Raw genomic sequence first — 27,824 nt, 5'->3', positions numbered from 1 at the left:
GGGTTTAGGTGGGTAGTTTATCGCTCTCAGGACCAGCCAGACGCGTTTCGAGGGGTCTCCCTCTTCCTCAGTGGGTATAATGCGAGTGTTACTACCCCCTTCTTTACTCTAGTTTCCACAGATCCCACCAAAAACCCGGCATGGATTTATACTATTGCAGTTTGGCTTCTTGTAACCTCAATAAGTCCTATCTACATATCTGTATAGTTCTATAGACTATAAATCTTACAACTTATAAACATTTTTTAATACATAAAACACATATAATTTAGAACTTAATAAAATTGATATTAATAAAAGTTAATAAAAATTATTAAAATTGACTCAAAGTCCAAAAAAGTACCCATACTGGAAACATCATCCTCTGCCTTTTCCATTCCTCAACTTCCTTTACTTATATGTAAGTGTCCTCACATTGTACTCTACATCTCAGATTTTGGAGACACAGCCAAAAACGCATCCAACTCAAAAAACGCATGTGCATGGCTGTGTCTCCAAAATCTGAGATGTAGAGTACAATGTGAGGACACTTACATATAAGTAAAGGAAGTTGAGGAATGGAAAAGGCAGAGGATGATGTTTCCAGTATGGGTACTTTTTTGGACTTTTTGAGTCAATTTTAATAATTTTTATTAACTTTTATTAATATCAATTTTATTAAGTTCTAAATTATGTGTTATGTATTATTAAAAAATGTTTAAGTTGTAAGAGTTATAGTCTATAGAACTATACAGATATGTAGATAGGACTTATTGAGGTTACAAGAAGCCAAACTGCAATAGTATAAATCCATGCCGGGTTTTTGGTGGGATCTGTGGAAACTAGAGTAAAGAAGGGGGTAGTAACACTCGCATTATAGCCACTGAGGAAGAGGGAGACCCCTCGAAACGCGTCTGGCTGGTCCTAAGAGCGATAAACTACCCACCTAAACCCGAGCAGAATTTGAGTGACTATCGGTCACTAGAAGATCCATGTGTTGGCCTGGATGCGAGTGAAATAGAAACCAAGCCAAAAGTTATCGCGAGACTTCGCGACTCTAGCTGAGTGCTTCCTGGAAAGCGAGACACAACTACACCACGTGGAACGCTGAGACCAGAGAGCACGAAACAGCATACACACAGTATCGGATTAAAGTGATACAAAAGAACTCGGCAAGCGCTGGAACGGCAACTTTACAAGTCGGCTCACTCTGAAGACAAGGTAAGAGGGTTGAGGAAGAGGGGGACGCCCCATTCACTAAACCCGATCTCTAGTTACAAACTAACCTATACCTTGCATTACTACGAGTGTGGACTTTGTATGCTGGTGCAATTGGAGGATTTGCATTACTATAACAGCATTACTGGACATAGCTCATATGCTAATTATACTGGACATAGCTCATATACTAAATATTCTATAAGAAGATATCAAATTATTGCAAGGTCTCTTCACAAGTCTTTATCACAAGTCTTTTCTTTATAAATCCTTGCAGGAGGACTTTTTTTTTTTTTTTTTTACAGGAGAATTGCACTTTTCCCACAGAACACCCCTATATATTATTTTACAGTCACAGGACACTGTCTTTTCAGTTTACAACCATAGCACATCGTATAAGATTATTAACTCTTGCATAGTTTGATCTCTATATAATTCATTGTCATCCATTTGTCTATATAAGTGCATCCCGGACCTCAGTATAATTTATACATTGTTTAGTACAATTTTTATATTGTTTAACAAGATTTTAAGTCATATATTATATGTTATATGTTTATATGTATATTTTTAATGGGTGTTGATTTGGCAGAGTGACAAAGATCTTTTCTCAGATTCTTTGATTTAGAGTTTTAGGGTAACCTTTTTCTGCAAACCTTTGACATAAGGTGTTTAGTTGTTGCTTCAGGGTCTGGTTGTCAGAGCAATTCCTCCTCAATCTCTTCATCTGACTGAATGGTATGTTCTTCCATTTTGGGTGGTGGCAGCTTTTATAATTAAGGTAACTATTTGCGTCCACCTGTTTAAAGTGAGTTTTAGTGATTATCTTATCGTTTTTTTTTATACTCAAATGAATATCCAAGAAAATGGCTTCTCGGGGGTTGTGCTCCAGGCTAAAACAGAGACCCCATTGGTTTGCATTTAGATTTTTCGCAAAGGATACTAACTCTTCAACATCCCCTTCCCATATAAAAATAATATCATCATTGTATCTCTGATAATGGGGAGGATGTTGCCATCTGTAGCAAGAATCTGGAAACGGTGATAAACATTAATGGTCGAATACATGTCTTAGGACATCTGACAAATGGATGAATACAAATGTAGCAAGCATCAATATAAATTTAATATCAAGCAATATAAACTTAATAGTAGCTTGGGTAAATTGGGGTAAGTTTTTAAAAACCGCTAAGTTAAAGACGTGGGCTAGGCATGGGATGTGTGGGAGCTTGCCGAGCTCCAAAGCTGTCACCAAGTTACGCCTATTATCACACACAACCATGCCTGGTTGCAGGTTGAGTGGCAAGAGCCACAGCTAAGTCTGGTCTCATCCCCTGCCACAGCTCTGCGGATGTGTGCTGTTAATCCCCTAAGCATATCATCTTCAGCACGGCCTGTTGACGCATCCCCACAGCAGTGCTACGCTGCTTCCAGCTGATGGCTGACTGGTGCTGCATGCGGAGAATTTGGAGGTTGAAGTGCAGGAGGAGGAGCCACTTACATAGGTGCTAATGGGAACCCTGATGGAAGTAGGGCCTGCAATCCTGGGGGTCGGTAGCACCTGTCTTATCCCAGGGTACAAGTTGCTCCCAGCCTCCACTGCGTTCACCCAGTGTGCAGTCAGGGAAATGTAGCATCCCTGGCCACAAGCACTTGTCCATGTGTCAGTCGTTAGGTGGAATTTAGCAGTAACTGCGTTGGTCAGGGCACGGATGATGTTGGCAGACACATGCTGGTGTAATGAAGAGGGAAAGACCGGCACTCGTGATGATGATGATGATGATGATGATGATGACTGTTGCGTTTATTCAGTCACATATATTCTACATAAGACATGCTGGTGTAAGGCGGGGATGGCACACAGTGAAAAATAGTGGCGGCTGGGGACTGAGTAACGAGAGACAGCCGCCGATATCAGGCCGCGAAAGGCCTCTGTGTCCACAAACCTAAATGGCAACATTTCAACCGCCAGAAAATTGGGCGGTTAGTGCCATGGCCTGTGGGTGGGTGGCTGGGTATTTTCGCTTGCGTTCAAATGCCTGGGGTAAAGACATTTGGACGCTGCACTGGGACAGGGAAGTGGATGTGGTCGCTAATGATTGCAATGGTACAGGAGCAGCGGGGAGGCATCAGGGCCTGCGCCTTCAACAGGCGATTGGTTGTCATCCAACATAGAGGAGGCACTGGTGTGACCCGCGGGCACAGATTGTGGACCCAGGCTTTCCTCCCACTTATTGCGTTGCTTGGCTGCCATGTGGCAGATTATGCTGGTGGTGGTGAGGTTGCTACTGTTCACATCCTGGCTCATTTTGGTGTGGCACAGGTTGAAAACTACTATTCTTTTGTCGTCTGCACTTTTCGCAAAAAAGCACAATACCGCGGAACACCTACCCCTTGGCAAGGGAGATTTCCGAAAGGGAGTGCGTCGAACACTTTCGGGCCTGTTTGGCGTGGCCCGCCTTCTCTCTGTTGCCACCCACTGCCTCATCCAGCCTGTTGGGGTGCTGCAGATTGCTCCCCCTCGTGACTGCTGTCCTCGCTCGCGTTTCAGCCTTCCCATGTTGGGTCAGTGACCTCATCGTCCACTTCAACGTCTCCACTCCGACCATCCTCCTCATTTTCTGACCCAAACACAATTTCAGTGATTGACAACGGTATATCATCCTCTTTATCAACCTCTGCAGACAGTAATTGTGGTTGACTTGATGGCAACTGTGTCTCGTCATCATCCACCTCCTTAAACACATCATCTTGTGAGTGTGAAGGCTCTAGAGGTTGAGAATTAGGGCACAAGATCTCATGTCCCTCTTCAAGAGTGCTTGGGGAGAGGGCCAAATTAAGTGATGGGGTGAAAATAGCTGCTCGGAACATCCGAGTACCGGATTGCTTGTTTGGCCAGACTCTACATGGTTGGAAGAAGGATGATCAGGGTGAGGATTGTGTTGACCAGACTGTTGGCTACTGACACTGGACTTGGTGGAAGACAGGGTGGTGCTTAACCCAGTGGAAGCATTATCTGCTGCAATCCAACCGACCACCTGGTCGCACTGGTCTGACTTAAAGAGTGGTGTCTTGCGACGCCCAGCAAACTGGGACATGAAGCTAGGTATTGTGGATGACTGTTTTCCTTATGCTCTGGCAGCAGGCACAGTTGCAACGCGCCCTGAGCCACTGCCTCTGCGTGAACCATCAGAATCACCTCCACTTCCCCGTTCCTTAATACTCGCCTTCTTCATATTGACACTGGATGTCACTGATATTTGGATTAAATATAGGCCTCACACGCTGTGTAGAAATAAGTGTAGATTTGCTTCTCACTGGTCACAGCAAGCAGAGTTTGAAGTTAGTCAGTTTCTGTATTATACAATTTGGATTAAATATAGGCGTCACACACGGCCTAGATATCAGTGCTAATTTGCTTTTCACTGGTCACAGCAAGCAGCATTTGTAGAATGCAGAAAATGAATGTCACTAACGGTCGCCCTGACACAAAAATAGAATTCCCCCAAAATAAACGGACCTTTGGGTCTCTGGAAGGTTTGAGATCAAATTCTCTCTACACTCGCTCTGTCCCTTCCTAACAGCAGCTCTCCCTGACTCGCAATGAGCCAAACCCGCGTGACCGGCTGCTATATAGCACCCGATGATATGTTCCGGCCAGCCAATCACTGTAATGCCAGTAGAAAACATGTTTAGTGGCATTACAGTGATGGCAGTGATGTTTATTCAATGCTTAGAAGGCGCCAAACGTCCGGGGACGAGACTCGAGCATGGCGCTCAAGCACATGTGGTACTTGGCAGAGCACTCGGATCTGCCGAGCATAGCGATGCTCGAGCCAAACCAGTACTCTGCCGAGCATGCTCGATCATCACTAGTTACATCTCTACCTGCACACGTCAAATGACAGATGTTACATAGCTTAAGACTTCTTTTACACGGCGTCGTGTGTGGGGGCTGGAACGGATGAGGGTGCGTCGCAGAAAAATGCTAGTTTTTTTTTCAGCAAGAGTGCAAAGCGTTTTAATGCGTTTTGCACGCGCGTGAGAAAAACATGTTTGGTACCCAGACCCGAACTTCTTCACAGAAGTTCGGGTTTGGGTTAGGTGTTCTGTAGATTTTATTATTTTCCCTTATGACATGGGTATAAGGGAAAATAATAGCATTCTTAACCACTTTCCGTCCACCCATAGGATATAAACGTCCTATGGGTGGACCTCTATTTCTGAAAGCACGTTTTAAAACGTCCTTTCAGAAACAGCAGCTGCACGCTAATCGTGCAGCTGCTGATCGGGTTGCCCGCTGTCAGTGACAGCAGGGCAACCCAGAGATAAGGCAGGGACAGTTCCCAGGTGTCCCTGCCTTCTGGATCGCTGCAGACACAGCGCTCACCGAGCGCTGTGTATGCAGAGCAGGAAGCGCTGTGCGCTTCCTGTTCCGGCCCGGCGGTCATGTGACCGCCGGGACCGAAGAGTGCAGGAGCTGTGTGAGGTCTTTCAGAGACCTCGATCAGCCCTGCTCTGAGGCTGTACAGCGCAGAATCATGCTGTACAGCATCTCTGGGGGGTGCATTTCTTCTGTAACTGGGGCTACTATGTCAGCCCCAGTTACAGGAGAAATCAACAGTGAAAAAAAAAAAAAAAGTGAAGCAAATGTCCCCCAGAGGTCTTGTATGACCTTTATGGGGGGATGAAAAGTGTAAAATAAAAAAAGTTTGACATGTAAAAAAAAGTCCCCAAGTAAGGAATAAAAAAATAATTTAAAATAGAAAAAATAAAATAGACATATTTATTTGGTATTGCCGCATCCGTAAAAACCAGCTCTATAAAAATATCACATGACCTAACCCCTCGGGTGAACACCGTGAAAGAAAAAAAAAGTCAAAACAAGCAATTTTTGTCACCTTGCATCACAAAAGGTGCAACACCAAGTGATCAAAAACGCGTATGTCCCACAAAATGATACCAATAAAACCGTCACCTCATCCCACAAAAAATAGCCCCTACATAAGAAAATCTCTCAAAAAATAAAAAAAACTATAGCTCTCAGAACATGGACACATTAAAACATATTTTTTTTTTCTTTCAAAAATGCAATTGTGTAAAACTTTAATAAATGAGAAAAAGTATACATATTAGGTATCGCCACGTCCGTAACAATCTGCTCTATAAAAATGTCACTTGACTGAACCCCTCAGGTGAACGCTGTAAAAATAAATAGAAACTGTGCTAAAACAACCAATTTTTTTGGTCCCCTTGCCCCATAAAGTGTTATAATGAATGATCAAAAAATTATATGTACCCAAAAATAGTACTAATAAAACTGGCACCTTATCCCCTAGTTTCCAAAATGGGGTCACTTCTTGGGAGTTTCTACTGTAAGGGTGCATCAGGGGGCTTCAAATGGGACATGGCATCTAAAAACCATGTGGAGTTCCTTTTCTTCTGCGCCCTGCTGTGTGCCCATACAGCAGTTTATGACCACATGTGGGGTGTTTCTGTAAACCGCAGAATCTGGGTAATAAATATTGAGTTTTGTTTGGCTGTTAACCATCGATGTGTTAAAGAAAAAAATTGGATTAAAAAGGAAAATCTGCCCAAAAAGTGAAATTTTAAAATTTGATCTCCATTTTCCTTTAATTCTTGTGGAATGCATAAAGGGTGAGACAGAGACAGACCCCCTGGCTGACCATTAACAAGTGAAGCCACTGAGGAAGGAGACAGAGACAGACCCCCCCGACTGACCATTAAGAACAAGTGAAGCCACTGAGGAAGGAGACAGACCCCCCCGGCTGACCATTAAGAACAAGTGAAGCCACTGAGGAAGGAGACAGACCCCCCCGGCTGACCATTAAGAACAAGTGAAGCCACTGAGGAAGGAGACAGACCCCCCCGGCTGACCATTAAGAACAAGTGAAGCCACTGAGGAAGGAGACAGAGTCCCCGAAACGTGTCTGGTGTGGACGACATAATTGTTCATTTGTCATAATAGCCGGAGATATGACTGCAAACATCGATCAATGCACCACTAAGTGAAGCGCTCCACTGAAGTAATCCACTTGTAGCGGTAGCCCGTAGACGGCTCTCTATAGGAAGAAACACTCGGCCAACACCTGAGCTTTGTACAGCCAGAGACATGTGGGACACTAAAAAACGTTGCTGATAGAATAGTAAGCCGGGATTTCGGGACTTCGATAAAACAGCCTGGTATAGTATTTCACCGCTTCAAAGACATAGCGGAATGTACCTGCTGTATGGATGATCTATACAAGGGATCCCTGTATTGAATACAGCCATCGGTAAGTTTACCTTTCAGTCATCACACGTGGGACACCACGAATGAACACTAAACTGTGAGTACCATTAACTTCTATCATAACAAGTTTGACCAAACAGTCTTATCAAATTATATCCATTGGAGGACTATTTGAATCACAGATAAACCTATTATGAATAACAACCACTATTATTCTAGATGAATGTGTAGCTATTTCAAACCAACAACGATACACATATATATATATATATATATATATATATATATATATATATATATATATATATATATATATATATATATATGATTCAGATATTTGCAACAATTGTGACTAAATCAAGCTGTATCATCCTTTTCATAATATCAATATAAGAAACAATGTTCAAGACAGAATGAGTGGGACCTTCTGACTATAATCAACTATATCAATTTATATATTGAGTACGCTGTCTATTTGGGAACCTTTTTAACTTTAACCAGTATCCTCTAGGACAGTGATGGCTAACATTGGCACTCCAGCTGTGGTAAAACTACAACTCTCAAGATGTCCCCCTTGCTTGGTTGCTCTCAGAACTCTATAGAAATAAATGGAGCATGCTGGGAGTCGTAGTTTCACCACAGCTGGAGTGCCAAGGTTAGCCATCACTGCTCTAGGAGGACTTACACGTCCTGCCTAGGCGTTTCTGTTAATCTATATGTACTATTACATAAAGTCGTCTATAACATAATAAAACCTACTACGGTGATCAAATATCACACCACCTTAGACGCAATTATACCGTCTGGACCAATTCGACCTACAAGTCTATGGCACTACCTGATATTCTAGACCAGTGATGGCGAACCTATGGCACGGGTTCCAGAGGCGGCACTCAGAGCCCTCTCTGTGAGCACCCGCGCCTTGGAAAAAGTCTATGGCGTACCAATATGCTTTAGACTTTTCCAGCCATTCATCAGCACAGGAAGCACATTGAATATAGTATATTAAGCTATTATAGCTAAATGATAAAGTACATGGAAGATATACTATATTGGTATTCAGGTTAAATTGCCGTGTTGTCACTTTGCGATAAATAAGTGGGTATTTGGTTGCAGTTTGGGCACTCTGTCTCTAAAAGGTTCACCATCACTGTTCTAGACATTATCGTTTTTATTTTTTATTTTTTTTATTTCTATCTTTATTTCCTCATTTGTATATATTTTTATATCTTTTGATATTTTTATATCACATATGCATTGATTTTATTAATATTGATTGAATTTAACATTACATTTCTATTTATTGTACATAGAATTTGTGATTCAATCTATCAGGCCTCACCATTTGTAGAGCAGCATTAGGCCCGACCAAATACCGCTGCAGGTTTTGTTGCCTACTCGCACCTGAGGAAGGGGTTTTTACTTGTGCGTGTGAACCAGTGTAGGCCTGAATTAAATATTTCTTTGCCCAAAATGGCTGTATTTCAAATGCCTGAATCAAAGCCCTGTATGTAGAGGGGGTATCTCACAGGGCATGAACCAGCGTAGGCCTAAAATAAATATTTATTTGCCCAAAATGGATGTATTTCAAATGTCTGTATTTTAAATGCCTGAATAAAACCCTGTATGTAGAGTGGGTATCTAACAGGGCCTGAACCAGTGTAAGCCTAAATTAGCCTCTTCCGGACACAGGCACCTGGGGCAAATGCGCTGGGGGGGTCCTGTGACCCCCCCCCCCCCCCCCGTGTAGGTGATCGCAGCAAACTGCAGGTCAATTCAGACCTGCGGTTTGCTGCCTTTCTGGGTTATTCGGGTCTCCATCCTGCGATCCTGAGTGGTGATGGTGACCATCTCTCAGGATCGCTTCTGATTGGTAGGAGGGCGGGCTGGTGGCAGATTCTGCCTGCATGTGCGACCTGTGCCACCCGTGCCACCCCCATCTTTATCACCAGGTAATTAGGGAAAGTATAGGGAAAGGTTGGACTAGGCAGGGATATAAAAGGGAAAGTTAGTGGTAAAAGAAAGTTTGATTGCATCACCTTAAGTAGGGTGTCTGGGGTCCACAGCACAGCTGTGTGACCCTAGACCACCCAGGGGTGCTGCTGCTTGCCTCCCCCCCACAACTTTTTTGCAGCGCAGGCATTTTTTTAGCGCATCGCACACCCCATCGCTGATCAACTTCGAACGGTTGATCAGCGGTTTTGAATTCTTTGTCACATTTTTCCCCCTTTTTAGTTAGTTTTTTTCTTCTTTTCTGTTAGTCTTAGGGATAAAGTATGCGAAGACCCATGCCCCCACACACACGCACACCAAATAAAGATTTACACGCATGCGCATACACACTCAGACACCCACTCCCCTATGGCCCGCCGGACGTTCTCGGCCGAGGAGGCAAGCTGGGCGAATGCCTCAGAGTCCCAGTGAGGACGAGGATGACCCCACTTTCCTGTTGTCATTCACGTCATCCTCATTATCTAGCGATTATGATCCCCTAAGGCGGCGGAGACGCCGCCAGGCAGAGCAAGGGGACTGCCATGCTATGGACCCTGTGGCCCAGCCTAGTACGAGCAGCTCAGGGGCTCGTACTAGTCTTCTGGCCCACCAGTAAAATCCACCTGAGCACCCTGCCGGTGAACTTGTAGGCCAATCAGGAATCCAGATTTCCACAGTGGACTACACTGAATATTACTTTTTATGTCATTTTTTTTTCAGTGACCCACTGCTAAATCTGATGGTGGAGCAGACGAACCTGTACACTCAACAGTTTGTTGCTCAACACCCGGGCTCCTTTTTGGCTAGGCCCGGTGGCTGGACTCTGATCAGTGCAGCCGAGATGAGGGCCTCGTGCTGCATATGGGCCTGGTCAAGAAACCCAGACATTACTGGAGTGGGGACGTCCTCTACCAGGCCCCACTTTACAGTACGGCCATGACACGCTCCTGGTTTGAGGATATCCGGAAATGTCTGCATTATTCAGATACTGCAGCATGTCCCCCCCCCCCCCCCCCCCCCTAAAGGTGATCCTGCCTATGACCGTCTGTATAAGATACGGCCGGTCATCGATCATTTTGGGGCCAAATTTGTAGAGGCCTATATACCTGGAAGGGAGGTCGTGGTTGAGGAGTCTCATTTTCAGCCAGTTCCCTCAAAGCGGGCGAGGTATGGCGTGAAGCTGTACAAACTTTGTGAGAGTACCTCAGGGTACACTTACATGTTTTGTGTGCACGAGGGGTGAGATTCCCGTATTCAATGCCCAGAATGTCCCCCCACTCTGGGTGTTAGCGGGAAACTTGTGTGGGACCTTATGTACCCACTGCTAGATAAGGGTTACCACCTTTTACGTGGATAACTTTTATACTAGTATCCCCTTGTTCCAGTCCCTCGCTGCCAGATCCACGTCCGCTTGTGAGACTGTGTGGAAAAATCAACGTGGCCAACCCCCTCCAGGTACCTATCCCCAGGGGTGTGACCTGTGCCCTTACCAGTGAAAACCTGTTGCTGGTCAGATATAAGGACAAGCGGGATGTCCATGTACTGTCCACAATTCATGGTAACGGCATCACCCCTGTCCCTGTGCGAGGTGCCGCGGCAACGGTCCTCAAGCCCGATTGTATCATCGACTACAATCGGTATATGGGAGGAGTTGATCTCTCTGATCAAGTCCTCAAGCCATACAACACCATGCGCAAAACCCGGGCATGGTACAAAAAAGTTGCGGTCTACTTGGTACAGGTTGCCTTGTACAACTCTTTTGTGCTGTCCCGGAGCACTGGCAACACAGGGACATTCCTTCAGTTCTATGAGGCAGTCCTCAAGGCCCTGATCTTTTCGGAAAGGAAAAGAGCAGGCCGGAGTACCTTGGGAACTGGAGGCGCCCGGATCGTCCCTGGCCAACACTTTCCAGGTGTGGTCTCCCATACTGGAAAGAAGGGACAAACCCCCAAAAAGTGCAGTGTGTGTCGCAGGAGGGGGATACGGAAGGACACCACCACTCAGTGCGACACATACCCCGATCATCCGGGCCTCTCCATTGATGGTTGCTTCAGGGAGTATCACACTTCCATGGAGTACTAAATTTGTATCCCAATTTAGCACTGACATCGGATAAAAAAAACTGGTTCTCAGACTTGAGACACCCAAAAAAAATTGCAAAAACTAAAATAATTTTAAAAAGTATACAAATTGGGTATCGCTGGTAATAATCTCCTCTATAAAAATACCCCATGACCTAACCCCCTAGATTAACACAGTGCAAAAAAATAACTGTCACCTTGCATAACAAAAATTTTAATAGCAAGTGATCACAAAGTCATATAGCCCCCAAAATAGTGCCAATAAAACAGTCCTCTCATCCCGCAAAAAATGAGCCCCTACATAAGATAATCGGCTAAAAAACAAAAAAAAGACTTTAGAGATACAAAAACATATTTTTTTTTGTATCAAAAGGGATAATATAGTCTAAAACCTAAATAATTGTAAAAAAGTAGACTTATTGGGTATAGCCACGTCTGTAAGAATCTCCTCTATAAAAATACCCCATGACCTAACCCCCCCCCCCCCCCCCCCCCGATTAACACGGTAAAAAAAAAGTGCCAAAACAGCTATTTTTGGCACTTTTCCATTTCAATCCGTTTTTTCCGGCAACAAAGCAAGGGTTAACAACCAAACAAAACTTAATATTTATTACACTGATACTGCAGTTTACAGAAACGCCACATTTGTGGTCGTAAACTGCTGTATCACTAATGTGCCTTTTTGAAGCTCCCCTGATTCCCCCCTAGAGTAAAAACTCACTAAAAATGACTCCATCTAAGAAACTACACCCCTCAAGGTATTCAAAACTGATTTTACAAACTTTATTAACCCTTTAGGTGTTCCTCAACAGTTAATGGCAAATAAAGACGAAATTTCAGAATTTCAATTTTTGGTAACCTTACCTCACAAAAATGTAATATAGAGCAACCAAAAATGTGTACCCTAAAATAATCCCAACAAAACCGCCACCTTATCCTGTAGTTTCCAAAATGGGGTCACTTTTAGGGAGTTTCTACTCCAGGGGGGTTGAAACAGGACACAGTGTAAATATACCAGTCCATAAAAATCAGCCCTCCAAAAACCAAACGGCGCTCCTTTCCCTCTACGCCCTACCATGTGCCCGTACAGTACTGTATGGCCACATATGGGGTGTTTCTGTAAACTGCAGAGTCAGTGCAATAAAGATGGTCTTGTTTGGCTGTTAACCATTGCTTTATTAGTGGAAAAAATGGGTAAAAAATGGAAAATTTGGCAAAAAAATGAAATGTTCTAATTTCGTCCCCATTTGCCAATAACTCTTGTGCAACACCTAAAGGGTTAACAGCGTTTATAAAAATAAGTTTTGATACCTTGAGGGGTGTAGTTTCTAAGATGGGGTCATTTTTGGGTGGTTTCTATTATATAAGCCTTACAAAGTGACTTCAGACCTGAGCTGGTCCCTAAAAATTGGGTTTTTGAAAATTTCTGAAAAATTTCAAGCTTTGCTTCCAAATTTCTAAGCCTAGTAACATCCCCAAAATATAAAATCATTCCCAAAATGATCCAAACATGAAGTAGACATATTGGGAATGTAAAGTAATTAAAATTTTTGTAGGCATTACTATGTATTATAGAAATTGAAACTTGGAATTTAGCAAATTTTTTCAAACTTTTTAGTAAATTTTGTATTTTTTTTTTATAAATAAAAATGTTTTTCTTTTACTTGATTTTCCCAGTGTCATGAAGTACAATATGTGACGAAAAAACATCTCAGAATGGCCTGGATAAGTCAAAGCGTTTTAAAGTTATCACCACTTAAAGTGACACTGGTCAGATTTGCAAAAAATGGCCTGGTCCTTAAGGTGAAATAAGGCAGTGTCCTTAAGGAGTTAAATATTTATTTTCCCAAAATGGCTGTATTTGAAATGCCTGAATCAAACCCCTGTATGTAAAGTGGGTATCTAACATGGCATGAACCATTGTAGACCTAAATTTAATATTTCTTGGGGCTCATTGCTTGTAATGTGTATTGAGATCAATCGAACAGGTGCCGATATGATGAGGAGAAAAGGAATTTGGAGGTAGTTATGCTCTTATTGCAATGATGTCCTGCTCTTGGAAAGTTTGGGAGGGGAGGGGGGGGGCCTGTTTATAGGGATGTTTGTTGAGGGAGAAAACAAATAGATAAATAAAGGTCTAGATCTATTGTGTAAATTCCTACGATGTCTTACGGTCATAGGATGTATATTATGTACAATGTGCATATGTAATATTTTGTACTTTTACCCTTTGTACCTGATGTCTTTTTGATGATTGGATATTTGATTTGACTGTCATTTGAAAAAAATATTTCTTTGCCCAAAATAGCTGTATTTCAAAATGCCTGAATCAAATCCCTGTATATAGAGGGGGTATCTCACAGGGCATGAACCAGTATACGCCTAAATTAAATATTTCTTTGCCCAAAATGGCTGTATTTCAAATGTCTAAATCAAACCCCTGTATGTAGAGGGGGTATCTCACAGGACCTGAACCAGTGTAGGCCAAAATTAAATATTTCTTTGGACAAAATTGATGTATTTCAAATGGCTATATTTCAAATGCCTGAAACAAACCCGTGTATGTAGAGGGGGGGTATCTCACTATCGCGACCGGCGTGCCGATCACATACGTGACGCAAAGGGAAGGAAAAGGAAGGCCCTGTCCAAGGGAGAGGGAAAGATGGTGACCCCTAACTCACCTCATCTGACTGCCCTGACGTCCCTAGATGGGTTTCTCACCCGTACGCTGATTATGTTCCTAAAACCCTGGCTTTCCCTTAAATTAGCCCTACGTAGTGAATAGGGCGGTGGGAACACTAGTCCGCACCACTAACACTAAAGGGAAACACTAGGGAGAAGACAGACAATACTGACAAAACATATAATCCCAGGTGGGCGACAACAAACAACCAACAGGGATCCGGAGGGTAACGCTCTGGTACAACAACCAGGGAGAACAGCAATTCAGCTTCAGTGGGTGTCATGGAAGGTGTACAGGTAACAAGAGAATGCAAAATGAATGCATGACTCACTGGATCCAAAACTGAGGAACAAAAGGGAGACCCCTGCATAAGACCTGGCACTCTCCCTGACTGCTCAGCCTATGAGAAAATCCCAATGGTAGATGATCGCATATCCTCGTACCTCGACTGTATAACACCTGAACACCCTACAATAGTGAGGGGACACGACCACCGGCTCCCTACACTAGACACGGAGGGAGTCAGGGTCACCTGGGATCCAGCAAACAGGAAATCACAAAAGAATGTAACACTTATCTTGTAGAAGACTGGGAAATAGGATCAGCATGCACACACACTCCAGGAAGTTGTATAAGCCGCACACTAATGCATTATGGGGAGGAATTTAAAGGGATGCAATCAGTCCAACTACATGACAGCTGAGAGAGGCTAACGAGATGAAGAACTGAAAACCAAAACAAAGAATAGCTCAAGGAGGAGGTTCTGAAAGGCATCTGTCAGAGCTTCTCAGATGTCTGGTTGTGACAGTGGGTCAGTATAGAAGTCCAGGCAGGAAGCTCTATATCTGGCAACCAGAGAAGTGGGAGAGGGGAATAATGAGGTTGGGAGTGCTGGACAAGAAACAGCTGAGGAGAAGAAGCTACGGATCCCTGAGTGAGACAAAAAGGATTATAAGGCAAACCCAGAAAGCTACCATTAAGAAACAGCATTATATTTAGACATGGAGCACGCAGCCACCCGCTGCGACTTCCTGACCCTGGGTATAACTGAGTCAGACGTGGCTCTTGACACCCTCGTGACACTCGGTGCATGAACCAGTGTAGGCCTAAATGAAATATTTATTTGTCCAAAATGGATGTATTTCAAATGGCTGTATTTGAAATGCCTGAATCAAACCCCTGTATGTAGAGGGGATATCTCACAGGGCCTGAACCAGTGTAGGACTAAATTAAATATGTCTTTGCCCAAAATGGTTGTATTTCAAGGGAATTAAAAAGGTTTTTGTTGAATACTTTGAGGAACTTTATAAGTCTAGGGTACAATATAACAAAAAAGACCTGGACAACTATTTTAGATCAGATTGTTATCTGATCTAAAATACAAAAAGAATACTTGGATAAAGAAATTTCTAATGTAGAGATGGAGGAAGTTCTGGGTCAGGTGAAACCATTAAAATCACCTGGGTGTGACGGACTCCCCTTTGAAATATATAAAACAGGTGTTAATACCGGAATTAAGAGCGACACTTGTGTGAGGCCCAAAAAAATGGTGATTTACCAGAATCAATGAAAGAAGCAATAATAACATTGTTCCCAAAAAAGAGTAAAGAACAATTCGATCCCGGCTCATATAGACCAATATCTTTTGAATACGGACGTGAAGATTCTAGCAAAGGTTCTGGCAGGTAGGCTTTCTAAGGTGATTAAAGGTATAATCCAAGAAGATCAGACAGGTTTTATACCAGGAAGGACTATAACGCAAATATTAGAAGGTTGTTACTTAATATTGAAGCGAATAAAATAGAAGCTGGCGAAAAAGCTATACTCTCACTGGATGCTCAAAAGGCTTTTGATTCCATCGAGTGGGAGTATTTATGGGCAGTATTGAAAAGGGTTGGTATAGGGGAGGGATTTATAAGATGGATCCAACTCATATATTCCAACCCAAGGTCCAGGGTGATGGTGGATGGGAGCTTGTCCCTGCCCTTTGCCCTTCATAGGGGCACTAGGCAGGGATGCCCTCTCCCCATTATTATTCGCCATTGCAATAGAACCCTTGGCATGTCTGATAAGAAATAATAGGGAATACAATGGTTTTCAGTATAAGGATGGAAAGGAAAAATTAATGTATGACTATGATATTTTATTTTTTGCACAATACAGGGGATGAGTTTAATAGAGTTATAGATATAATAATTTTTATTTTTATTTTTTTCCAGGGTTAAAGATAAATTGGGAGAAGTCCCATATGATGTTACTAGGGAAGGGGTTATCACAAAATTCCACAAGGGTGCACGTGCTTGAGCAACATGAGAGCTTCAAATATCTAGGTATACAAATCTCTACAAAAATTCAAGATTATGAGAAACTAAATTAATAAAAGAACTTAGAACTAAAATACATATTTGGAAAAAATTACCATTGTCAATTCAGGGCCGGGTGAACTTAATAAAAATCATTTTCCTTCCTTCCAAAAAAATTATGTCCTACAAAATTCCCCAATGTGGCTGCCGAAAAAACTCTTCAGGTTGTTAGATAGTTTAATGGGGGAGTTTATCTGGAAAGGTGATACCCCTAGGCTATGGAGAGAGATTCTTCAGCTTCCAGTATGAGATGGTGGTTTAGCAGTTCCAAATTTTTTATTTTTTTATTACTTAACACAATATACTCAGATTAATGGAACATTAAAAAGGAATGGTGGGGAGGGATGAGTTAAAAAAAAAAAAAAGGGGGTGGATAGGGGACACAAATTATTTAGAGGTTCTGGAGTCAGGAACATTGGGGAAAATGGCACAGGAAATAATATAATGAATTTAGGTGACTTCCGGTTCCGGCACACGGAGGGCTAGAGCTCCGGACACCGCTCACTGAAATCGAGCCCCTGCTCCAACAACGAGGCATAGTACAGAGTCTAGAACATGAGAGGTCCAGTCTGCTGCACACTGGCACAAAGTGGTTCATGGACCGTTATCTTCTAAGGAGTGGGAGCAGAATAATGACCGGGGGCAAAGGAGCACGTGAGGCGACTAACCTGGACAAGATGGAGGATTCCCGCTCAGCCGCACCAGGGACCCTGCTGAGCTCGCAAGTGGGGGAACAAGTACCCGTACCATCTCAGCCGGACATTTCAGCAATTAACTACCAGACGCTGGCAATCAAGGTGGCGAGACACATGGCGCCAGATATAAGAGACTCTGGCAAAGACTTTGACGCAGTCCCTGCATGAGATCTGGGAGACATTGTACCAGCATGATTCACGCATAGAGGAGGTGGAAAAGAGGTTAGTGCAGGTGGAAGAAGCGCTTGAGAGAACTGATGATGAGGCCCAAGAGCCGTTTAGGCAGAACATCATTTTAAAAGACCGCCTGGAGGACCTTGAAAATCGATCTCGGCGGAACAACTTGAGACTCCTGGTCCTCCCTGAGAGTGTTAAACCCCAAGACTTGATGGAAATATGTGAGCAGGAGTTACCTGAAGCTCTTGGTCTTGTGGGCAAGCATAAAGTGGAGAGAGCGCACCAAATTGGCCTGATGCCGGATAAGAATAACCGCAGGGAGAGCAATAAGGCAGCTGCAGGTGGCAGGCCACGCCAAGTGATAATGCGGTACTTAGACTACTGTGACAAAGAGGCGATTTTGCGTGCCTTCCGTACCCGCAAAAGGCCACTTAAAATCTGAGGTCAGTCGATCCTCTTGTTTGCTGACTACTCAGCGGCAGTTGCCCGCCAACGCAGAGACTTCAGTCGAATATGTTCGGAACTATACAAGCGGGAGATACGTTTTCAACTTCAATATCATGCTCACTTGAAGGTAGCTATGCATGATGGTTCAGTACGTTTCTTCAGGGACCCCCAGGAAGCAGAACAGATGTTATTGCGTTCCAAGGAAAGTCGGGACTATCAGTGGGGTATGGAGTTTAATATTGGATCTGGATCTCCAAAAGATTCCTCGGGCAAGCAGGAAGACGACTCATCTCCTGATCGGAACTGGGAAACGCAAGAGGGGGCAAGTCTACCAAGGGATCAGAATGGTGGCGAGTAAGAGCTAATCATGTCTACCAGTGTTACACATGAGAAGCTGCGTAATGTGATATGACATACCGTTGTGTTCAGAGTGTTATAAGATGGAGAGACTTGACAGTTCAAAGCTCAAAGTATATCATTGTGACTGTTGTTTGCTATGGGAGTTGAGAGTTGACGGCTCTTGCAGGGAATACTGAAGATTGGTGTTGGGGTATAGCCTAGGGTCGAGTCACTGCTGATAAGTGGCGGTTATGTTCCTGCAGCACAGAAAAAAGGGAGTTATACGTTTTTGTTGTAAGGGGGGGTGAAGTATCGATTGTAATTGTGACACAATTCTATGCTTGTGGTATTTAGATATTCAGAGTTTAGGGGGAACGCATTTTTAGTTTAATAGGACAGCCTAAGTGGTGCTCAGTCTAGATTTACTACCTTAGTTGATACAGCTAGTTAAAATGAAGGTGGTCTCTTGGAACGTAAATGGCTTGCGTTCACCGCAGAAACGTTGGAGAATACTTAGACATCTCAAGAAGATGAAACCCGATATAGTCTTAATACAGGAGTCACATCTAGGCCAGGAGGATTTTTTCAGGATGAAAAAACTGTGGGTCATGGAGGTGCTGGGTTCACCAGCAATTGGCAAGGAAGCAGGGGTGTTGATCCTTATCAATGGGCAGTTTAACTGTCAAGTTCTGAGTCCGATAGCCAGGGCAGATGGGCCCATGTAATGTTGAAGGTTCAGGGGACCCAGTATAGCGCTTATAATATATATGGTCCGAATCATGGCAATACACTATTCTACAGGGAGCTTGAGGAACGAATTTTGAGAGATGATTGCCCCAATAAGATTGTAGGAGGGGATTTCAACATGGTCCTCAACACACTGGAAGACAGGAAGAGCAATGTCAGTGGGGGGTTGGGTGTCGGTCACCGAGATGGAGTGGTGTCAAAATTGCTGCAGAATACTGGGATTGTAGATCCCTGGCGGCAACTCCACCCTGATGAAAGATGCTATTCCTTCTATTCGCATGCAAGAGATTCGTGGTCACAAATAGATTATATTCTAGTGCACAATACACTGAGGGGGAAGGTAGAGCAGGCGACGGTAGGGGATCTGGTGATAGCGGATCATGCGCCTGTAGAACTAATCTTAAGTGAGGATTTTCCTAGGGGCCCGGATTACTTGTCTCCACAGTCCGTATATGAGGACCTAACTCTTGCGCTAGCCTTCTCCTGTTGACTCGTGACCTTCTTTCACATCCCAAACAAATAATTCATTCTTCCCCTCATCACTGCCTTAGAGGCGCGCCAAAATAACCCTGGATCCTCCATATGCTCCTGGTTCGCCTCACAATACTCCTCCCACCACCCTAATAGCTTATTTTGGAAGTCCTCTCCGTTATTATCCCGAGAGGACTTCCAAAATAAGCTAGTAGGGTGGTGGGAGGAGTATTGTGAGGCGAACCAGGAGCATATGGAGGATCCAGGGTTATTTTGGCGCGCCTCTAAGGCAGTGATGAGGGGAAGAATGAATTATTTGTTTGGGATGTGAAAGAAGGTAACGAGTCAACAGGAGAAGGCTAGCGCAAGAGTTAGGTCCTCATATACGGCTTTTATAGGGAACCCCACTGACGCAAATAAGAATAATTGGGTGGAAGCGCGACGTGACTTCGACGTGACCACTAAAGAGAGGGAGTCACTGCGATGCGTGGCTTTTGAAGCCATCTTGCACAAGTTTGGCAATAAGTCGGGTCGACTATTAGCAAATCTGGCTAAGAGAAAGAGGCGCCCACAATTCATCTCGGCCCTTAAAAACTCCGACAATAAGGTGATTACTGATCCGGAAGGAATTAGTAGAATTGTGGGAGAATATTATAGAACTTTATATGTGGACCAGACCAGTCCTAGTTTGGTCGATACCCTTTTGGATAAGGTACTATTACCATCAGTCACACAAGAGCAGGTAGCGCAGTTGAAAGCGGAAATATCCATAGAAGAACTTCAGGCAGTTATTCGTAGTCTGGGTAATTCCAAAGCTCCAGGCCCTGACTGATATACAGGGGAGTACTATAAAGCGTTGATCACTCTGGTATCTCCAGTTCTACTAAATCTTTATAACAAGGTGTTAGAGGGGAAAGAGCTTCCTGATAAAGAGAACATGTCCTATATTAAATTGCTACCAAAGGCAGGGAAGGATCCTTTGCACCCAGGGTCTTACAGGCCCATCTCCCTCATTAATGTGGACACAAAAAATACTGTCAAAGGTGATGGCAGATCGTTTAGCGATCATATTACCTATTCTGATTGCCCCTGAGCAAGTGGGGTTTGTGCAAGGAAGATCTGCAGTCACACATTTACGAACTGTATTAACGGTGTTGGATAGGGTTAGTCAGGATCAGGGGAAGGGAGAGATTCCAGCCATGCTCACTATTGACGCAGAAAAGGCTTTTCACAATGTCAGGTGGGCATGGCTGGAGGTGATACTGGACAAAATGGGGTTTGTTGGTCACTTTAGGAATTTTATATCCAATCTATATGTAAATCCCAAAGCTAGAGTATACACACAGGGTTTTCTTTCAAATCCCTTTTCTTTACAGAAAGGCACACGCCAGGGGTGCCCCCTATCCCCTCTCCTTTTTAACTTGGCTTTAGAGCCGTTAGCCAGGAGATTGAGCCAGTCTGATCTTTTTGAGGGGATTAGTGTAGGGAAAAAATGTCTAAAGGCAGCTTTATTTGCAGACGACATTATTCTTTTTTTTAAATAAACCTAAGGAACAGGTAATGAAAATTTTTGAGGAACTTAAGGAGTTTGGCACCTATTCAGGTTATCGAGTTAACATGGCAAAATGTGAGCTGCTAACGTTATTTCCTGACACCAAAAACACTCGGCTCTGGGTAGAAACCCTTCCGATCACCAAGGCCAAGTCGCATATTACATACTTGGGCATCAAGGTGGGAAAGCAGCCTCATTCTCTGTATCAGCTGAACTTTTCAACATTGATTGCTAAGATTTTAGCAGACTTGGATAGGTGGATCAATCTCCCGCTTTCTTTGATAGGGCGTTGTCATCTTATAAAAATGATGGGGATGTCCAGATTATTATACCCGCTGCAAACCATTTCTCTTTTACTTAGGCATGCTGATGTACAATGCTTAGAAAGGGGCTTCACTAGATTTCTGTGGAGGGGAAAAAGGCCATGTATTTCCCTAGACAAGTTAAAGTTGAGAAGGGAGCATGGGGGACTGAATTTCCCTGACGTTAGGGGCTATAACCTGACATGCTTGAGTCGTCATCTGCTTGATTGGGCTAACAAAACATCTTACTACTCCAATCTGAAATTGGAAATACAATTGGCTTCACCTTGGGATCTCATAGCGTTGGTACACACAAGTATGCAGAAGCTTCCCGTATCCATTAAGAGGTCACTAGTGCTGAGGGACACTATCCTTGCATGGAAAATTCTGAGGAAACAGTTTCAACTGTCCTATTAATTTTCCAAGCACTTCCCGCTATCTCATAACCCAGGATTTCAAGCGAGTGATACCAGCAGGTTATTAGACATTTGGCTCCAGAAAGGGATAACTAAGGCAGGTGACCTGTTCAAAGAAGGGGAGAATCGTTGGGCCACCTTACAGGAACTAGAAGAGAAGTGGGGCCTACAGATGTTAAACTTTTTACCTTATATGCAGATTAGGAGTTATAGTGAAAGTCTTGTGACGGATTTATCCAGGGAGTGGAATAAGAATGTATTTGACACATTCCTTAAAACTTCGGGAAGGCCCACAATCACCTCATTATATAATTTGCTTAGGGACAAATGGAGAGCTAAGGATAGGAAAAAGATTTTTGACAAATGGAAAGCTTGGCTAGGTGAGGAAGATATATATCTGTATGTTCGGGTTTAGCTGACTTGTACCGAGCGGTTACTAATGAGCAATGGCGTGAGACGCAGTTCAAAATTCTGCACCGTGCCACCTATGGCTTCAATATCCCAGCTAAAAAAGGTAATACAGGCAGGTTGTTGGCCTGCCCCAAGTGTAAATTAGTGGGGTCAGATCTGTTTCATGGGCTCTGGGCATGTCCGTTATTGGTTGATTTTTGGACACAGATGAGTAAGATTTTAAGTGACCTCAGCGGATTTAAAGGGAAATTTTCGCCAATGTTGGTCATCACACACAATTGTTCAACCTAATCTAACAGGTGATGGCAGAGAGGGTGGAATCTCTCATCTAACTGTGTTGGGCCATAAACTTCTGATGGTGGCAAAGCGTTGCATATTGAAGCTATGGCTAGAATCAAAAGTCCCATCAGGGGACATGGTAGTCTCTCAATTTAAAGCATGTATTTCATCTAGAATGGCTTGAAGCGCTAAAAAATAAGGAACTTCTGGGTAGAAAACTTTATCAGGGGTGGAGGAAATTTCTGATTGCATACATCTGTGTCAGAGTATCCTCGTATCATGTCTCCATTCAAGTTAACCACCTGGTATCTGATGGAAGATTTAAAGGGGGGTTTAGGCTACCTAAAAGTAGACTAATCTAGGCTGAGTATATAGGGCAGTTAGGTTTGTTTTTCTTTTTTCAGGATAGGACTTTTCAGTTTGGGCTGAGACAGGGGAGGATTGGGAGGGGGGGGGGGTGTTCGGTAGGATGGGAGTTGGTAGGCGAGGGGTTATGTAACTGGATGTTTCAATAGTGTTGAAATGACAATTATATTTAGAGCATAAATATGCCTGTTATATGTTCACTGAATGACCTGACATGATTGTCAAATATTGATGTAAAATTTATATGATTTGTGATATATCAATGATGTTATACACATGGATGAAACAATATAAAAAAATCAATAAAGAATTGTGAAAAAAAAAAATATAATGAATTTAATGGGAAACACATGGGTGGAACTAAAAAAAAAAAATATGGATGTTAAGGGCTATTTGCACTACACACCTATTTGGAAAAATATAAACCTAAAGGAAGTGCAAAGGATTAAATCCTATATAGACTGGGGAAAAAAGGGGGTAAAATATTTAGCGCAAATATTTGAGGGCGATAATTTGAAGGACTTCTTTAAATATCTTCAGCTAAAAATGCGGTTAGGATACCGGCCAATCTAAATAAATATAGAAAAGAACAATCAAATAGAATATATAAATTCACTAATGGAGGGGAAGAAAAAGGAGCTACGAAAAAATGATATGGAATTTTGATGGAGGCAAAAAAAGAAGGGATTATAATATCAGCTAGAGGAAACTGGGAAAAGATCTCCTATCTTTTATGGAAGAAAAATGGAACGATGCCCTTAGAAACTATATTAGGGTTTCAGAAAGGGCTTCACATAAAATGTCGCCATTTTTTAAACTCCATAGATTACATCGATCTCCCTGGGGGCTAAAGAAAATGGGGGTTAGAACCTCGGATAAGTGTCCAAAATGTAGGGGTGAGAGGGCGGATCCTATACATTGTTTTTGGAGATGCCCAAAATTGATGAGGTATTGGAAAGAGATTGTAGAGATTACTTCATTATTTTTGGGCATTCAAGTTTTGGAGGACCCCGTATTCTGCATACTGGGTGCGACTGCACACCTTGAGTTAAACAGAGAACTAAAGGTGGTGTTGAATAAAGTATTATTCCAGGCCAGACTATTGATACTTCGGAAATGGATAAATATAAATCCCCCTACAGTAGGACAGTGGCAGGAAGCTGTGCTTAATCTGATCAGATTGGAACAGGTTACAGAGAGATTGAGTGATAGACAGGGGAAAAATTGATAAAATTTGGAAGAAATAGTTGAACCAGGGCAGAGAAGTTTGATTTAAATTTTTTTATTTTTATTTTTTGTCTCGCGCACTCTCTCTCGCTATAGTTTTGTAATATGGATCCTTTGGACGGTCCTTTATCATTAATGTACTTGTCTTTTTGTATTTTGAAAAAAAAAAAAAAAAAAGAAAAATGCCTGAATCAAACCCCTGAATGTGGAGGGCGTATATCAAAGGGCCTGAACCAGTGTAGGCCTAAATTAAATATTGGTGCACCAAATGGCGGTATTTAAAATCTCTGAATGTAACCCAAATGTATTAAGGGTGCATCTCTCAATGACATCTGCATCAAAGGCTGCCCACCTAACTAACAGAATTATAAAAGTTTTTTTTTTTTTTTTTTTATATAGAGCCTGAGTCACATGCTGCTCTGGCCAATCACAGCCATGCCATTAGTAGTCATAGCTCTGCAGCCTTTCATGAAGCGCCGAACACCAAACCCGAACTTTCACGGAAATGTTCGAGTCCGGGGTCCAAAAATCCTAAAGTTCGATATGAACCCATACTTTACAGTTCGGGTTTGCTCAACCCTTGCTGTGACATCACAGGGGCTGGCTGCTGATTGCATGCATGGCATTGTGGGTGATCCCTTGTTCCCAGAGTTCTTAGCCCCATGTTCTAACATGTGCAGCAGCCATTTTAGGAAAAAATTATTCATTACCACGAAGCGCAAGGAAATTCGACTTCGGGACAAATCAAAATTTTCCTGAAATTTGTATCAAATTCCATTTCGTCAACTTCGCTCATCTCTACTAATAAACTAAGTAATGTGCATGTTAACTTGGAATTATTTGCTTTAAATATGCCATGTATTTAAAGAATTTAAAGTATATTAATTTCATCCTCACTTGCTGTCCAGTGGGTCCAGTATGGGCTGTAAAACATTGTCAGCATCTTGAGCCACACTGCTACAGTTACTGGCAGGTACATTTCCAGTCCCTTTGACCTGACTCAGGATGTCTCCCATTTGTTTCACACACTCCTCTATGTGTGGTTGGAAACTGAAAAAATGTGTTAGCCAAAGAAGAAGATACACAACACAATTAGGTTATGAATTGTGTAAGATCCAATTATTATCATTTTTTACTTAAAGTTCTTTTTTTTTGGAAAACGAAGACATAGTGTATAATAAACTTACCTTGTAGCAAACACTCTGCTAAGCTCATCCAACACATTGTTAAGTTTCACCTGCAACTCTTTAAGAATGTCACTTGTTTCAGGATCCAACTGAAGATTCGACATGCAGAAATGTGGAGAAGCATGAAATAGACCAAAAGATATGATCTTATGTATAGCTAAACTAGGCTCAAATGCATACTGTACAGACAACATAATCCTACACTGCAATCCAGGTGTATCTGAGTAACAGAATGCCGCTGTTTAATTCTAATTTTCTAATTTTGTTTTACCTTGAACAAATGTTATTATATTTGTAGCTAGAATCTAAAGGGCAGGGCTGTGAAATACTCACTTCTTTACCACCCATTGCTTCAAACATTTTTTCCAATTGGACTCGAAGTTGTTGGATGTTATTCATTAATATACATGGCTGTAAAGATATGAACATTGATTAAAATACATTCATGATCAGAGGTCAAATTTAGCATAGTTGACTAGTATCAATGTGCAGTCCAGATTTTGGAAAACTATTATCACAGCATTACACCTGTTGAAGATAATTTGATCCTCAGAATGGCAGTTCATGGTGCTAATACACAGTTTAGTCACAGTATGACCACTTCCTACTTTCAACATTGGCAGCGCATAGCTAATATAGAAAGTCACATCTCACGAGCTGGCTTGGTTGGTATATAAAGTGTGTGATAGGCTGTCTGCACAAATATCTCTTGTTGCTGTCATGTGTAAAAGGAGTGATTTAATCAGAGTTGAAAAAAAGGATTATTATTGGCTTTCGGGAAAACTGTGCAGTTTGTGAACTGTTCACATGCTGCTGTGGTGAAAGTGTATCATGAGCAGACAAATAGCACCATTGCAAATAAGCAATATGAAAATGGCAGAGCACCATGTGCAATTGATGAGTGGTGGACTGACACGCTACACTGGAGCAGCTCTCTTCCAGGGGGCTAACATGTGTGTGTCTAAAACAACAGTTCAGTGAACCCTACTACATATGGAGCTCCGACGCAAGTGGCTGGTCAAGCTGCATTGGCAGAAAAGGCTTCAATTTCACAACAGTATCAAAATTGGACCTACTATGATTGGCAAGGGGGTAGCCTTCACCAATGAGTCACAAATGAATGATTGTTGCTGTGTCAAACCAGAAACATCAGAGAAGAAACACCCTACAACTTCTGCTGAAAGAACACAAGCTGGCAGTGGTAGCATTATGGTTTGGAGAATGTTTTCAAGCCCTTCTCTGGGCTCATCTATGTGGAAGGTACTCTCTAGCGATGTGAGTATGAATCTATCCTTGCAGATCACATAACACCAGTAGTTGCAGATTTTTTCCCCCTGGACTAGATGAGATCTGACAGTGAGATGTGTCACACAGCTAGAAATATCAGACACCGATTGAAAGAACATAACCAAGACTTCTAAGAATTACTTTGGTCCTCTAATTCACCTTGAACCCAATTGAGCATCTGTGGGACCACCTAAATCGTTGTGTTTGCTATATGGATTCTACCCTACACACCAGCTGCTGTGGGATGTATTTTAGTCAGCATGGCCCCAGATACCTGTGACAACCTACCAGGACCTTATTGAGTCACTTCCAGCCCACCTAGCCTCTGTCCATGGTGGATATTCTGGTTATTAGCTGGTGGTCATAATAATATGACTCAACTGTATAGCTTTAGTATGGAAAATAGTTACTAGTAGTGATAAGCGAACCTGGGCCGTCACGTTCAGGACCATACCGGACATTTTGGTGTCCAAAAATCTGTGTCCGGGTTCATTGTTCTTAGTTTAAATAAAGCTTGTTGAAAGGCTGCAGCACATCCAATCAACAAGCATTTAAGATGTGGGCACTTGGAAGCCATCACAGTCATGCCTAGTATTGGCATGGCTGTGATTGGCCGGCACACCATTTGACCTTGCATGCATAAATGCCTGATCGCATGGTGCGTCACTATTCTCCTCTAACTAGTGTAGGGACAGGATGCTGCTGCAGGCAGAGAGAGTGTTAGGCCTTTATTATTTTTAATCTTTAAACTTAGGTGTGCTGTTCAGTCTGAGGGTGACCCCTTTGGCATTTTTGTTCGGAGCAATCCTACTTCTTTGCATCAGTGACAGGGAAAAATAATAGTTAATAAGTCTATTAATTGTGTGAGTGAGACATACCTATTTTTTGGGGTGAAAAGCTGTTCTTGCCACCATCACAGGGAAATATAATAGTTAATAAGCCTGTTAATTGGGTCGGTGGCCAATTTTTTTTTTCTTTATACTAAACACCTTTTTTGCATCCGTGACATGGATATACAATTGTTTGTTAGTCAGCCAATTTTGTAGGTAACCACAACAAAATCAGGAGAGCCTCAACTAGGGGCCGTGGTCGTGGTGCTACTGGTGTTGGTGGAGATCCTGCTGTAGGAAGAGGGTGTTGTCGATCTGTGCCAGCTACTCGTCCAAATGAAACACCTTCCTTCTGTGCACGCAGGACGTTCTGCATCATTATGTAGGCCTGAATACCACCAGTAAGAATGGCGAGGCCAGAACAAGTAGAGATGGTAGTAGATTTGATGGCTGACAGTGCCTCAAGTTACTTCACATTATCTTCCACCCAGTCCACTGCTGAAACCACAGAGTTGGCACCGG

General features: G+C 42.7%; 1 protein-coding gene across 1 annotated transcript in view; it reads right to left on the bottom strand.

Moving 5' to 3' along the window:
• The window catches only part of LOC122927160 (protein unc-13 homolog A-like), a 2,447,183-nt gene that overhangs the window by 632,241 nt on the left and 1,787,118 nt on the right, over positions 1 to 27,824 (bottom strand). Inside the window, 3 exon segments of the mRNA XM_044278759.1 lie at positions 24,896 to 25,048; positions 25,186 to 25,274; positions 25,519 to 25,596. Of these exon segments, the coding sequence (XP_044134694.1) occupies positions 24,896 to 25,048; positions 25,186 to 25,274; positions 25,519 to 25,596 (320 nt within the window).

This window comes from Bufo gargarizans, chromosome 1, assembly GCF_014858855.1.
Source record: "Bufo gargarizans isolate SCDJY-AF-19 chromosome 1, ASM1485885v1, whole genome shotgun sequence".
Taxonomy (NCBI): Eukaryota; Metazoa; Chordata; class Amphibia; order Anura; family Bufonidae; genus Bufo; species Bufo gargarizans.
The sequence above is the reverse complement of the archived record's forward strand: the minus strand, read 5'-3'. Positions and strand labels throughout refer to the sequence as shown.